General features: G+C 45.1%; 1 protein-coding gene across 1 annotated transcript; it reads left to right on the forward strand.

Moving 5' to 3' along the window:
• The first annotated feature begins 13,738 nt into the window (after positions 1 to 13,738).
• On the forward strand, positions 13,739 to 14,756 carry LOC143637894 (S-adenosylmethionine decarboxylase proenzyme-like). The gene is made up of 2 exons (XM_077105218.1): positions 13,739 to 13,847; positions 14,194 to 14,756. Exons 1-2 carry the CDS (start codon positions 13,739 to 13,741, stop codon positions 14,727 to 14,729), a joined length of 645 nt encoding a protein of 214 aa, XP_076961333.1. The 3' UTR covers positions 14,730 to 14,756.
• Positions 14,757 to 15,318: the final 562 nt, after the last annotated feature.

The following is a 15,318-nucleotide window of genomic DNA, read 5'->3' on the forward strand; positions in this document are numbered from 1 at the left end:
TTCTCAGGCCTGACAGAATTCTGGGGGCAAACAGCGCCATCCACCTCTCCTATTGTTGGGGTAGGGGGAAAGACCATCTATCCAAAAAAGACTCCCCTATTACTCTATTAAATAGACAACTTCCCATTCTCTCAGATATTCCTAGTTATGCACCAATATCCAGTTCCTTTACTTGGCCAAGATATTCTCTCTAAATTCAATACAACAATCAACATACGGCTCCTGGCATCAGTAAGGCCCCACAATCGGCCTGTTCATCTTTTCTGGCTCTTTTTGCAGACTGGCCATTCTGCTCCACTTGTGAGGCTGACATGAAACACTATACTAAAAAGGACCCCTTACCTATGAACCTGGTTGACCTGATTGTATGGGATACCCACACCACCTCCACCGTTTTCTGCCCACCCAGTTAACATTCATCTCAAAGATCCCAAGACCTTCCCCAATCAGGTTCAATACCCACTGTCCACAAAAGCTCTTTTGGGCCTACAACCCAGGACCTTCTTAGCAAGGGGTACCTCTGTCCTGCTCATTCCCCTTACAATACTCCCATACTAGTGGTAGAAAAGCCTAACGGGTCCTATCGCTTAGTTCAGGACCTACGACTCATCAACACCTCCGTTAAGCCCATACATCCTTTGGTTCCCAACCCATACACCGTGTTCTCTCAGATCCCCCATACTACCACCCACTTCTCGGTCTTGGATTTAAAGGATATCTTTTTGCCTTTAACTTGGACTGTCCTTCCTCAGGGATTTCGAGATAGTCCACACCTCTTTGGACAAACCTTGGCCTCTGACCTCCAATCTTTACACCTCCAGTGCCCCAAATCCACCCTCTTGAAATATGTTGATTGTCCAGCAAATTTCTTTGCCCACCTGTGGGGAGGAAAGCACCCCACCACAGTCTTTAAGGCTATGGTGGCCCTCAGGGACTCCTTCCTTGGGCAGATTCCTAAAGTCCTAGTCCTCTCACTTTTAAGACTCAGCTGCTAGAGAGATGCTTACCCTCCCCTTCCTCTCTCTTGCACTGTCTCTCCCCTCTTTCCGGCCCCAGGAATATCCGGCCTCTCCAGGAGGGTTCCCGAAAAGCCTTGGCCAAGGTATCCCACAGCTCCAGCTCTGAACAGGATGAGAGCTTCGACTGTCAGGATTTGGTGAAGACCAATCTCTGCAGCTTGAACCTGCCACTTAGGCACTCCTGATTTTTTGGCTGTAGTGGGGATGACCCTTTTGCCAATAAATCAGTTTCCTCCTTCTCTGTGCCCTCCTCCTTACATAGGTAACGTGTCCTCTCTGACACTTGACTCTCCCCTACAATGCCTATTGGATCAAATATAGCACCCACACCTGGCCCACTTATCCCTTAGACAACCAAAGCAGATGGACCCTTTTTGGGTCCCTGGATCCCTCCATTCTAAGAGATCTCTATAATTACTGTGAGTGTTCAAAAAACTGTTCATTCTTTCATACCCTGTGTTGTCCAGCTGAGGCTGCCATTGGCAAGGTCTGGGGTTCTCTCAGTGGCCCTGCCCTGGGATGCCTGGGGGTCCTCACCAGCGGTCCTCTGGCTTCCTCTGGAGAAGTTCTCTTCTGAGAGTGGTCAGCAGTAGGAGTCTCAGTGTCCTGGCCTCTGGAGTCACTCACTGCCACTTCCTGGTCCTGGATTGGTAACAGGCCAGCCCTGTCCTGTGTGTAGGGGAGAGTGTTGAACAGCTGGAAGGAACTCAGGAGGCAGGACACTGGGGCCTCCTGGTGGCTGAGTCTGTACCTGACTGTCCCCCTGGAGGTCTCCTGCCTGGAGGATTCTCCCAGCTTTCCAAGCAGCAGAATTCTGCAGGAAACAGTTGTGAACTCTGCTTTCCTCAAATATTTGACTGTCATAAGTTACACACCCTGGGTACCTCCTTGTAATTGTGAGGACAGGTTCCATTAGCTATCACAGACATTCAAATATGAAAAGAATTTTTTAAAAAATTCATTCGTGTTTTCCATCTTTGTACAAGTGAGTCCTTCATTTACTGCCACCCACCTTTGCCTGGACATGTCATGTGGGCATTTTCTGTCCTGTGCAAAGACTGAGGATGTGTGCGCCAGATTCTGTGTGAAAATGTTTCTACATTTTCCTCAATCTAAAAATCTCAATTTTCTAGCTACAGAAACTTGGGTTGAAAATTATTTTTTTAATATTTGAAGATGTTGTTTCTGTTCCTTTTCTTCCACTGCCTCCCTCCCTCCCTCTCCTCCTGGCCCCCCTTCTCCCTCTCCTCTCTTCTTCATATGATGTGTTATTTTGCAGCAGGTTTTATTATTTAACCAGCATTATTAGTCTATATTAATTAGCTTAACATTTTTTTGAGTAATGAATTCACTCCGAGTTATACTTGAGGTAAAACATTAATTCATCTCCTTTTTTTCCTTTTTCTTTCTTTCATTTTTTTCTTTTTCTTTTTTTTTTTTACAGATTGGGTCTCTGCTCAGAACCCACCATCCAGGCAATGTGCTTCCCTATCTGCTGAGGGCTTTGCACAGCCCTTGCACCAGCCCTGAGCTGAATCAGGCACGTACGGTAGCAAGATGATGTCCCAGACACTAGTGTGCATGTTTCTGTGGCTCTGGGCTTTAAAGGCTTCATAATTATAGTTTTGTAGAGTTCAAAAGAAATTAAAACATGCGCTAGGCAATTATGGTGAATTCCAATATTGGCCTAATTATGAGCTGATCACACATCCATGGAGAATGGATTTTAAATGATATTTCAGAATATATTTATGAAATATGTGCATGTGTGTGTGACTGTGTGTGTGTGTGTGTGTGTGTGTGTGTGTGAGAGAGAGAGAGAGAGAGAGAGAGAGAGAGAGAGAGAGAGAGAGAGAGAGAGAGATACCAGGGTCCATTCCTGATTTTCCTGATTGAGGGTGCCTTTGAGGACAAGGTGAGACCCAGTCTCCAGGCTCCCTGGTGGTGTATGCAGGAGACATGGTCACCATCAGCTGCAAGTCTAGCCAGTCTTTTATCCAACCACTAGGACTACATGGCCTGGCTCAGGAGAAGCCAGGACAGGCTCCCAGGCTCCTCTTCTGGGCATCCACATAAACAGCTTGAATCCCATGCAGCTTCAGGGAGAGTGGGTCAGGGGCAGATTTTAGTCTCCCCAGCAGCAGCCCCAGGTTGAAGATTGTTCCTGTAGCAGCACTGCAGTGCTCCTCCCATGAGGCTCAGTCTCAGACACAAGCCTCCACCAGGTTGAGGGTCAGGGAGCCTTTGCTCAGCTGTTTCCTCCTCACAGGGCTCTAGGCTTTCCTGCTTTCTCTCCCCTCACAGGCCATATTTTTTGATTGACTTCTTGAAGGATTTGCAGGGCCCAGGAGAAAATAAAAAATGGAACCTTTATTGACCATGTAACTGCTTGTTCATCTCGTGGGAGTCACCAAGCCCAAGGCTGGGCAGATCTCCTGGGGACAGTAAAAGACTTTTCAGGTGACAGGAATCTGCATGTTTCCATGGACAGATCACATGACTGAGCCAACATTAGTCTTCACCTCAAAGGAGAATCTGGTAACTTCCATACTCTGATGACTAGTACGTCCCTGTGCCTCATCCAATATAGAAGGTAACAATTTTTATTCCTTGTCCTCCTGGCCTCCTTCATGACATGCAATCTCCTTCTACCTGGGTCCCTCCAGTATGCAAGTCTTCACCCAGCAGTTCAACAACCCTTGTATAGAGACAGTCTCTCTCTCTCTCTCTCTCTCTCTCTCTCTCTCTCACTATACCTCTCTCTATTATTACCTACCCCTCTGTTTCCATCCCTGCTCAGACTCTGTCTTCTCAGGAGCCTTTCTGGTGAGGTCCTCTGTAAGTGGTCCCCTCTCTCCCTCCTCTGTGATCCTCAGCTCTAACTTCTGTCAGCTGTTCTCATAGTTTCCTTTTTAGTTCCACAGTTTATTTCAAAATTGCATAAAATAAATTTCTGGGCAAAAGATAAATTTCCACTCCAGTTGAATTCCTCTAATTCTTTACCAGAGTTCTGCCCAGGGCCCAGGTCCTGCTTCATCTGCAGTGACCATGCTCATCCTGTCTGCTCACTCAGAAGGTCCCTGGACACCTCTGTGTTGTCCTCCACATGCCAGGCCAGGTTGCTGCAGCTGACAGGGCCACTCATGGGTGTGGCCTGAGCTGTGGCCCAGGCAGTTATGGTCCACAGACCTCAGCTGCACCTGTTCTCTGAGTTCCCAGTGCCTTCCTCTCATTGGGCAGAAAATCTGCTGTGCTGCTGCCCAGATCCGAGCTCATGTGGCAGCTGGGCCACCCAGGCAGGGAGGTTTTTGTTCCGGGCTACACCACTGTGGGAGGTAACTCTTTAGCTTGCCAGCAGTAATACACCCCAGCATCCTCAGGCTCTACCCTGCTGATTGTCAGTGTGAACTCTGTCCCTGAACCACTGCCACTGAACCTGTCTGGGACCCCAGTGTCCCTGTTGGAAACCTGATATATTAGGCGCTTTGGAGCCTGGCCTGGCTTGTGCACAAGCCAATACAAATATGTCTTTCCATCACTGTGTAGGAGGCTCTGACTGGCCCTGCAGGAGATAGAGGCTGACTGTCCAAGGGTGATGGGCTTGGAGAGAGGAGTCTGGTTCAGCACAATATCCCCAGTTGATCCTGAAATAATGACAAAAATGCAGGATAAAGTCAAAGTAATAAGAGATATATATATATTTTTCTTTCAAATAATTTATTATTTCAAATAAATTATTTTTCAATTTATTCAACAAAAGTACTCAAATTTTAAAAAAGATGCAAACTTTCTAAGCTAGAGCAGCCTCTCTGGAATTCACCTGCATCCTCCTCTTGTTTCTATATGGCAATATAACAGGGCCCAATCCTTGCCTCTTTTGGGTCTTCTGTGTCCCTTTGATCAACCTCACATGTGTCATCCAGGAGGACAGATCTACACATCTTTCATGTGGATATATCATAGGTGGGCAGAATGGGGGCCCAGGGCTCCCCTCCCTCCCCCTTCTTTTTCCCCATCCCCTCTGTCCTCACCAGGGATCCAGAGCAGCAGCAGCCCCAGGAGCTGAGCAGGGAGCCTCATTTTGAGAAGCTGAGCTGAGGAGTCCTGGTGAGTCAGGTTAGAGCTGAGCTTTTATGTCAGCCTTGCAGGAGGGTCCTCCCCAGGGAGCAGCATGCAAATGCCCTGGTGGGTGCTTGGTGGGGAGAGTGAGGGAGGGCATTTCCTCCTTGTGAGCCCAGGGACATTAGATGTCTTCTGTAGCTGGAGGAAATACAGTAGAGAAATAGCCCTGGGTGCCTATGGTCTGGGCAGGAGGCCTCAACATGGAAGCCTGGCTCTGTGAGGGGTCATGGTGCCCAGGACCTGACCTCCTAAGTCAGCAGAGACCGAAGAACATGGAGGTTATCTGCACCTCAGACTCTGGGTGGGTATGGATACCCTGATGGCTCCCTCCCAGCTTAGGAGAAATATTAGAATTCCCATCTCACAAGTATTGATCTTTGAATTTTCTTTCAGTGACAACATGCTGTTGAGGTAGTTCAAGATTTTCTAGTGTTTTCTGTTACCCAGAGAAATACAATAGTGTCAGGGACAGTGTTAGATGTCATGTTTTCCTGGCCTAGTGCATAAGAGCACAGCAGTGAAGAGAAGTTGGTGAGAATGGAAAAACCTTTTTCAGTTGCAAAGCCAGTTGCTCTGCTCAATGCAAGAGGAGAAGGGACATGTACACCTGAGGCAATGGGTGTGAGATTCCCCAGAGCTAGGTCTGGAAACTGGTGGACATCCTGTTCTAATGATATGTATGTGTGGGACCCTCAGGGTCATTCATACACTCCAAATGAGAAGAACCCCTTGAGGCCACTGGACAGAGTGGACAAGGAAGGATTCCATATTTATTTTTTGGAATGATAAAGAAATCCTTCTCCATCTGCTCCTCCTTTTCAGGGACACTGGGCATCAGCATCCCAGCCTAAACTTCTAAAGGAGATTGCCTGTATTAGAACAGGACTCAGTCCAGACTCTTCATGTCCCTCAGGGTCATTCCATGTGTTGGGTCAAGGGTGTCACTTTGAGGGTAGTCTGGGTCCACTGCTCAGGTACATTAGTATCAGACTTTATCCTCCTTAGCTGGGAGAGAGAGAGCCTGTGTTCTTTTGGACAACAAGGCTGAGCTGCTTGCAGAGAGCCCAGGTCATCAGACTCATTCTCTCCACAGTGTGAAGGCTTGGTGTTGGGCCCCAAGGATCAAAGTACACTGTCATGGCTTCTCTTGGTACCAATAAACCTCTGTGCTGTCCTCCTGTCCTGAATGTGCAGCTTCCCTCTGAACTGTGAGGACCAGGTGTGATTGCAGGCTGGCATTCCTGGATTCTTGAGACCTGGGTCTCCATGTGCCGTATCTGAATGAGCACAAGTATGTGAAATGAAAGAAATTGATTTGGAGCTGATTAGAGTGGGAATGAAGCAAATGTTGAGTTTGAAAGGGTCCTGGGGGCAGGATAACTTGGTAGGACATAGGTGGGGGAGACTTGCTGATATTTCACAGTCTTTCCTTGAGGAATTGAGGACCTCCTCAAGCCTGGGTTTTGTATTCACATGTTTCAGTACCAGCAGCCCCAGGTGAAGTGTGAATCTTATTACAGGAATGGATATTAATGTTTTATAACTGACGAATTGAAGTTACCATATTATTTCTATGAGATAAAAAAATGGAAGATCACATTGACTAAGTGAAAATATTAATAATTATTTGGATGTTAATAATCTTTCTGCTTTAATGCTAAAATTTCATGGTAAATTGTATAATTTGCTTGAATATGTAATACCATCAGGTGTCAATAATATTTAGTTTATTCATGTGTTTTAATTATTTTAGTCCATGTCCTGGCCCATCATTTCATTTTTATAATTTGTCTTTTCAATATGCTTTCACAGCTCCAAATATGACATCTGGTCAGAACTCTTAACTATATTATTTCTATTATTTTCACTCCTACTCAAGTGATCCTTCTGATTTTGGATGAAGAACCTCCAACTCTGTGGTCTTGGGACTTACAGGACCATGTGTGAGGATTCAAGAGGACTTGGGGTGGCTGTGCCTCCTCAGAGGCTCCACATGTCCACTCAGCAGTGAGGCTGTAACTGAGGCAGGCTGGTGGCCCTTCCCCTCTCCTACATGCACCTTAAAATAGCAGCCTTGACAGGGTGGGAGGCAGCCCCACTTCCCAGGGGATCTGCTTGTCCCTCCCCTCCCTGCTTACTCAGAGCCTGCTGCAGTCCTGGCAGTCCTGGAAGGATGGTGTCCAGGGTCCTGGTCACACTGATCCTACCTGAGAGCCCCAATCCCTGGCTTGAATGGGGACCTGCAGGGCTCCCAGGAGCGGGTTTTGGGCTGCCTTATGTCTGTGGCTGCAGAGCCAGGTCCTGAGTCCTGGTGTGGGCAGTGCTGTCAGAGCCTCAGGGCCGAGGTGACTGCAGCTCAGGTTGTCCTGGTCACGGGGGGTGGAAAGTGGCCCCAAGGTTGTCACTTCTCTTTGTCTCCCTGTCTCTTTCTCTTCTTCCTTCTCTTTCCCTCTCATTATTTTAAATTTTTCTCTAGTGTGTTTTATTAATTCTCCTGTTTGTTTATCTGAGGTAACAAGTTTTTCAATTCTGTGAAACTCAAGAGTGAAAACATATTTTTGATTCAAAACTAAACTGTTCCTTTGATCATCTAGTACTTTGTTGCCTTTAATCTTCTATATTGAGTTCTGTGTTTTATGGTCCCACCATGACAAGTTGGTGGTTTTGGATCTTGATTGACATCAGATGATTCCCCCACTCACAGTCCAGTCAATTTGCTCACCTACTTGCTGTCTGTTTTGCATGGGCTCCAGCAAGCCTCACCAGCTGCTCACATTTTATAAGCAAGGACATTGCCATGAGACCTGAGCTGTGTCAGGCAGGCAGGGACAGCAGGATGTTGTCCCAGACCCAATGTGCATGCTCCTGTGGCTCTGGGCCTCAGGTGAGCAATTGTAAAAGTGCCACCATGTGGTCAGAAAATATGTCTCATTATAAAATTCATTTCAATTATTTCTAATGTTATTTAAAGTAAGGTTATGATTTAGTGTGCAAGAATGACTATTTACGAATCTAATTAATTCATGAATTATGTTTAGAGAGTACATTTTAAGTAGCCTATTATTTTGAGCATGATGGTGTGTGCGCTTGTAAGTTTATTATTCACTCCTAATTTCAGGTACCTGTGGGGACATTGTGATGATTCAGACTCCAGGGTCCCTGGCTGTGTCTGCAGGAGAAAAGGTCACCCTCAGCTGCAAGTCCAGCCACCGTCTTTTATGGGATTCTGATAAAAAGGACTACTTGGCCTGGTACCAGCAGAAGCCAGGACAGGCTCCTAAGTTGCTCATCTACTGGGCATCCACAAGGGAAGCTATGGTCCCATGGAGATTCAGTGGCAGTGGGTCTGGGACAGATTTCACTCTTGCCATCAGCAGCCTGCAGGCTGAAGACATGGCTGATTATTACTCTCAGCATTGGATCAGCGCTCCACCCATAGGAATTCAGCCTCCAGCACAAACCTCCTCTCCAGGTCCGCCTGTCAGTGGGTGAACAGCAGCTGTCCACTTCCCCTCTCTGTCCAGGGGCCTGTGTCTTGACATAGTATGGGAAGACTTGCCAGATTCAGAAGAGATTAAGGGCTTCTGTTCTCTTCCATTACATGTGTAATACATCACTCTGATGCAAGACCTTTCTTTGTGAGAAAAGGGCTCTCCAAAGTTAATACTGTTTATTGTTGATTCTCATAGGTGGTTAAACACAGCTACATTAATTACTCTTATATTAAATACAACAATATCATTTTAATATTGTGAATGGTGAATGTGTCAACTAGGGAGAGATAGATAGACAGATAGAGCACTCAGAGTGGATAAAGAGTAAGAGCCAACTTTATGGTGTCTGTAAGAAGACCCACTTTAAATATAAGACAGATACATGTTAAAAATAAATGGATGAATAGATGAATTCTGGATAGGGAAGAGGGGAGGGTGAGGAAGGAAGGAGGCAGGGAACTAGCAAGGATGGTGGAATGTGATGGACATCATTATCCAAAGTCCATGTTTGAAGACACAAATTGGTTGTCAACCTACTTTATATACAAACAGAGATATGAAAAATTGTACTCTATGTGTGTAATAACAATTGTAATGCAAAAAAAAACCAAGTACATGTATAAAGACATGAATTGGCATGAACATACTTTATGAAAAGTTATGAAAAAATTGTGCTCTATATGTGTAATAAGAATTGTAATACATTCTGTTCATTGTCATATATTTAAAAAATAGAATCAATTAAAAAAATTTAAACAGTAAAGAAAAGAAAGAAAACATCTCTCTGGTGTCATTACTGGTTTACAAATTCTTCTGTTCACTGAACTTTCTGTAAATATAATGAATCTGATCAAAAGTTATAATATGTACACATGCCCCATTTTATTGCACTTAGCTTTATTAAGCTTTATATATATGATATTTTTTTACAAAAAGTAAATAAACAAATAAAAAATAAATAAATAAATAACTGAAAATGAAGGAATCCATGAACCAAATATTAGATTCAAAAGAAGGCACCACCAACTTGCAAGACTGAACCTCAGACAATGAAGGCAAATATAATGTCTTGAAAGTAGATTGGAGTATTTCCCTGATTTGTTGATTTTCATTGCATTAATTATTTCTTTATGATTGGTTTTCCTCATGGTAACTTGTTAATTACACATGAGTTTAAAATCTTGCAGGGAATGTTACGTCACATTTCTTTGAAAAATTATTACAAATGTGTTTCAGGTTGAGTGTGGGGAAGAGAATCCAGCTGACTGGGCAGTGGCATGGAGCCTTCTTGGCAGGACAGGAGCTGAGTCCTGGACCCCAGGCTGGGATTCTCCCTGGACATGTGCTGTGCTCAGGGAGAGGAAAGGGGCTGGGTCAGAAGGCAGAGGACACCTCTCCCATTCCCAGGGGACTCTCCCAGGATCCTGCCTGCTGTGGTTTCTGTGGACACTGGATGGCACCAGGGCTCCCACTGCATCTCCTGCTGACCTTCCCAGCCCAGCTCTGCCTTTGGGTCAACATCATATTCACCTTGACCATAATTTCTCTCCTGAGTGACCACCTCCCTCCAGTCATGCCCAGGCCTCTGAGGTGGGCAGATTCCATCAGGTCCCCACTCTTGGGAAGATTGGGAACCCCATAACTCACCCTCCTCCCCATTAGGTTTCTCATCCCTTCCGTCATCACCAGAAATTCAGAGCATCAGCAGCCCTAGTGGCCAAACTAGCAAACTGTGAGGTTACCTGAGGTTCATCTAGCCAGGATCTTTAGGAATCCCTGTGGCAGTAGAGATCCAGAGTCTGCAGGGCCCCAGGGACCATCTTTCATACTCTGGGAGACTTATGGGTGACTTTTCCTACTCTGATCCTTCCCCACATGGAGGCAGGCAGTCGAGGGGTTCCAGGCAGCATGACTGGATTCTGTATCATCCCTGTACCTCTTTTGAATCCTGTAATTGTGGGGACCACATTGAGTGACCACGCCTCCAAGTCCTGATTTATAACAGGGACCTGAAAGATCAATGTAGTCTGGTGGGGTAGTGCCATGACTCCTGACTTGGTCTTTTCTCTTTGTGGCACATGCCCCTATGGTTGAGTTACACTCACCTGTTTCCTTTGTAATCCTGCCCTTTGCCTGTTAGGGATAGAAGGCTCCATGAAATCTCCCTTTGTGTGTCCCCTTCTCTTGCTCTGCCTTTGGGTGAAGCCTTCCTAGAAGTCAATCAGTCTGCTGACAGGAGACACCACAAAGCTGACTCCATCCCTTGAATCCTGACCCCCTGCCTCATTTAAATGGCTTCAACCCACTAAAAGGGTGCAGCACTTGTTCCTCTCTCTCTCTCATTCCAGGGACCCCTAAGAACAGAGGAGCCACCCAAGGATCCAAAGAAAAAGATATTACTCTGTTTTTTTCTGGGTATTTTGTGCAGCCCAGTTCTCCTGGAGTGACCTTGAGTGTTTAGTTATGGAACATGACATGTAATAATGAGAGAAATACAAGATCTTATGCAAAATTAATAAGTCAATTTCATGATGTTCCTTTTATTAGTTATCTCAGGCAAAGTTTTTTTCTGTTTCATTGGATTGTTTGTTTTATTAGGTTTGAATCTGAATTTCACAGAGCAGATTTTGGAAGGACCTCTGGCATTTCATCTCTTCTTATCACTACCTTGGCCAGAATCCTGCCCAGGGCAGGTCCTGCTCCCTCTGCAGTGTCCACGCTCATCCTGTCTGCTCATTCAGAAGGTCCCTGGACACCTCTGTGTTGACCTCCACATTCCAGGCCAGGCTGTTGCAGCTGACAGGGCCACTCATGGGTGTGGCCTGAGCTGTGGCCCAGGCAGTCATGGTCCACAGCCCTAAGCAGGGAACCTCATTTTGAGAAGCTGAGCTGAGGAGTCCTGGTGAGTCAAGGGCAGGTCAGAGCTGACCTTTTATATCAGCCTTGCAGGAAGGTCCTCCCCAGGGAGCAGCATGCAGTGTCCTGGTGGGTGCTAGGTAGGGAGAGGGAGGGTGGGGCCTGCCTTGTGATCCCTGGGATATCAAGTCTCTTTATATTTGGAGGCAATAGTGAAACAGCCCAGGGTGCCTTTGGTGTGGGCAGGAGGTCCCATCAGAAGCCTGCCTCTGTGGGAGGTCATGGTTTTCAGGGCCTGTTACCCTGAGATATGACAGACCCAAGGACATTCAGATGACCTGCTGCTCAGCATCTGGGGGCGGGAGTCACATCCTGCTGAGCTTATCCAAGATAAGGAGACAAGGTGACAAGTCCCACCTCAGGAGAATTGATTTTCTGAATTTTCTTCTAGCCACAGCATACAGTTGAGCTACTTCAAGAGCTTCTGTGTCTGCTGTGACCTGGAGAAATACAAGACTGTCAGGGGCAGTGTCAGAGGATGTCTCTTCTTAGCTTAGTGAATGAAATAGGTTCACAAGGGTCAAAAGAAGCTGGTGGGAAAAGAAACCTGTGATTTAGCTGGAGATCCAGTAGCCCTGCCCAAGGCAAAAGGAGAAGTGACATGTCCACCTGAAGCTGTGAGTGTGGAATTCACTGGAGGTAGATGTATAAACTGGTGGACATCCTGTCCTAGTCATCTCCATGTGTGTGACACTCAGAGTCAGCCAAACATTTTCCTAGAGAACAACCCCTGGAGGTCACTTGACAGAGTGGACAAGGGAGGATGTTTTGTTAGTTTTCCTCTCAGTGATGATAGTTCCATGTCAGGGACACTGGGCAGCAGGTGTAACAAGTCCTGGGTTTAAAGGTAGATTTCCTGTGTCCACACTCTCCATGTCTCAGGGTGATTCCTTCTGCACTCACAGTCTCCTGGGTCTTGCCTCAAGGGGCTCACTGGGTAGAGGGCTCTGGGTCACTGCTCAGGGACATTAGTTCCATGCTTTTTCCTCCCAAGCTGGAGACAGTGAGCCTGTTTGGGTTTTGGCCAATAAGGCTGAGCTAGTTTTCCAGAGAGCCCAGGTCGTTTGACACACCCTTTCCATAGTGTGGAACTCAGTGTGGGGGCCCTGAGAAGCTCAGGACCCTGCCATGGTCTCCCTTAGTCCCTGCAAACCTCTGTGGCTGTCCTCCTGTCCCCAGTGAGCAGCTTCCCTCTGAACACTGAGGAGCAGCTGTGTTTGCAGTTCTCCAGATCACATTCTTCAGGTGCCTTTTCTGAATGAGTGGACTTAAAGGAAATGAAAGCGACTTTCTCAGGCCTCATTGGGCAGGAATAGGCAAAGCACAGAATTTAAGAAGGTCTAGAGGGTGGGACACCTTTCTGGGTTGGACAGAGTCACTCATCTTTCCTCCCCTTGCCCTGAGAAACTCCTCAGGCCATGTATTGTGGTGCCCTCAGGGTGTGGTCCTGGTCTGTCCCAGGTACTGTTGAAATCTGATTGTAAAATCATACTTTATACCTGATTTAATTATTAAGCTATTTTCTAGGGATCTAGGTTTCCCTTCATTATACTTCAGTGGCCTGCTTAAATTGACAATGTTTTCACTGGTGCATTATAGTGTGCATAATACTACTGGGTTCACTGGGACACAATCTTACAGGAATGGAAGTTAATTCACTCTATTTCAGTACTTGGTGCCTCCCTTTTCCCTTCCCATATAACTCTCATGTTCTCTCTTTGCCTTCCTTCTGTTTACTTTTTTATCAATTTTTAATTTTGGGGTCCATTTATTTTTATTTTTGAAAAAGCAAAGGTACTTTACTTGATCAAATTATTAATTCTCCATGTGCATAAATGTTTGTTTTTCAAAAAATATAACATTTTACGGCTTACACAGTGTGGCCGGCGACATTAGCTAGCGCCCGCTCTACTCTCTGTAATGGGAAAGCAGCAGACTACAAGAAACTGAACTGTATCTGCCTCTATTTCCAACAGACTCACATTCAACTTTTGCTCACACACACAAAGCCGGAAAAATTTTATTAATCCTTTTAAAAAAATTAATATAAAATTATAGCAAAAAAAAAGGAACCTGAACTTTAGTAACAGTTGCAGCAATCCGCAGCAGAGGCGGTTGCAGCGGCCGGAGAAGAGATTTAATTTAGTTGATTTTCTGTGGTTGTTGGTTATTCACAGTCTCACGGTGATGGAAGCTGCACATGTTTTTGAAGGGACCCAGAAGCTGCTGGAGGTTTGGTTCTCCTGGCAGCAACCCGATGCAAACCAAGGGTCTGGGGATCTTCGCACTATCCTGAGATCTGAATGGGGTATACTTTTGAAGGATGTGCAATGTTCAATCATAAGTGTGACAAAAACTGACAAGCAGGAAGCTTATGTATTTAGTGAGAGCAGCTTGTTTGTCTCCAAGAGACGTTTCATTTTGAAGACATGTGGTACCACCCTCTTGCTGAAAGCGCTGGTTCCCCTGTTGAAGCTTGCTAGGGATTACAGTGGTTTTGACTCAATTCAAAGCTTCTTTTATTCTCCTAAGAATTTCATGAAGGATACCCACACTGGAATTTCCAGGAAGAAATAGAATTTCTTAATTTAATTTTCCCAAATGGAGCAGCATATTGTATGGGACATATGAATTCTGACTGTGGTACTTGTATACTCTGGATTTCCCAGAGAGTTGGGTAATAAGTCAGCCAGATCAAACCCTGGAAATTTTGATGAGTGAGCTTGACCCAGCACTTATGGACCAGTTCTACATGAAAGGTGGTGTTACTGCAAAGGATGTCACTCGTGAGAGTGGAATTTGTGACCTGATACCAGGTTCTGTCATTGATGCCACACTGTTCAATCCTTGTGAGTATTCAATGAATGGAATGAAATCGGATGGAACTTATTGGACTATTCACATCGCTCCAGAACCAGAATTATCTTATGTTAACTTTGAAACAAACTTAAGTCAGACCTCTTATGATGACCTGATCAGGAAAGTTGTGGAAGTCTTCAAGTCAGAAAAATTTGTGACCACCTTGTTTGTTAATCAGAGTTCTAAATGTTGCACAGTGCTGTCATCACCCCAGAAGATTGAAGGTTTTAAACATCTTGATTGCCAGAGTGCTATGTTCAATGATTACAATTTCATTTTTACCAGTTTTGCCAAGAAGCAGCAACAACAGCAGAGTTGATTAAGGAAAATGAAGAAAAAACGCAAAAAGAGAACACATGTAGAAGTTGGTGGCTGCTTTATAGATGATGATACTGGGTCCATGCTTTCCATAACCACCACCTTGTAGTTGCAGAAAGCCCTAGATGTAATGATAATGATAGTGTAATCATTTTGAAGTGTATGCATTATTATATCAAGGAGTTAGATATCTTGCATGAATGCTCTCTTCTGTGTTTAGATATTCTATGCCACTCTTGCTGTGAAATTGAAGTGCATGTAGAAAAATACTTTTACTATATGAAACTTTATAACACTTGTGAAAACAATTCAATTTGGTTTATGCACAGTGTAATATTTCTGCAGGTATCGTCCAAACTTCCCCACAGACAAGGCTTTCATCTTCATTAGGTGTTGGCCTCAGCCTAACCATCTGGGACTGTTCTATTATATTGTTGCCAGAATTTTACATCCAATTACCTCCACTTTCTAGAACATATTCTCTACTAATGTTATTGAATCCAGTTTCTACTTCATACAGATGTTTTTTTTTGCAACAGCAATTAAATTTTTCTTTCACAAGACAAGTCCTTAAAATGATTCCAGTTACT

Source organism: Callospermophilus lateralis, chromosome 14, assembly GCF_048772815.1.
Source record: "Callospermophilus lateralis isolate mCalLat2 chromosome 14, mCalLat2.hap1, whole genome shotgun sequence".
Lineage (NCBI taxonomy): Eukaryota > Metazoa > Chordata > Mammalia > Rodentia > Sciuridae > Callospermophilus > Callospermophilus lateralis.

What these genes read in the sequence shown, in the direction of transcription:
- LOC143637894 (XM_077105218.1), top strand. Translation starts at nt 13,739, where the DNA reads ATGGAAGCTGCACATGTTTTTGAAGGGACCCAGAAGCTGCTGGAGGTT. An exon ending in GGATCTTCGCACTATCCTGA is followed by an intron (nt 13,848 to 14,193) that starts GATCTGAATGGG and finishes AATTCTGACTGT; the next exon opens with GGTACTTGTATACTCTGGAT.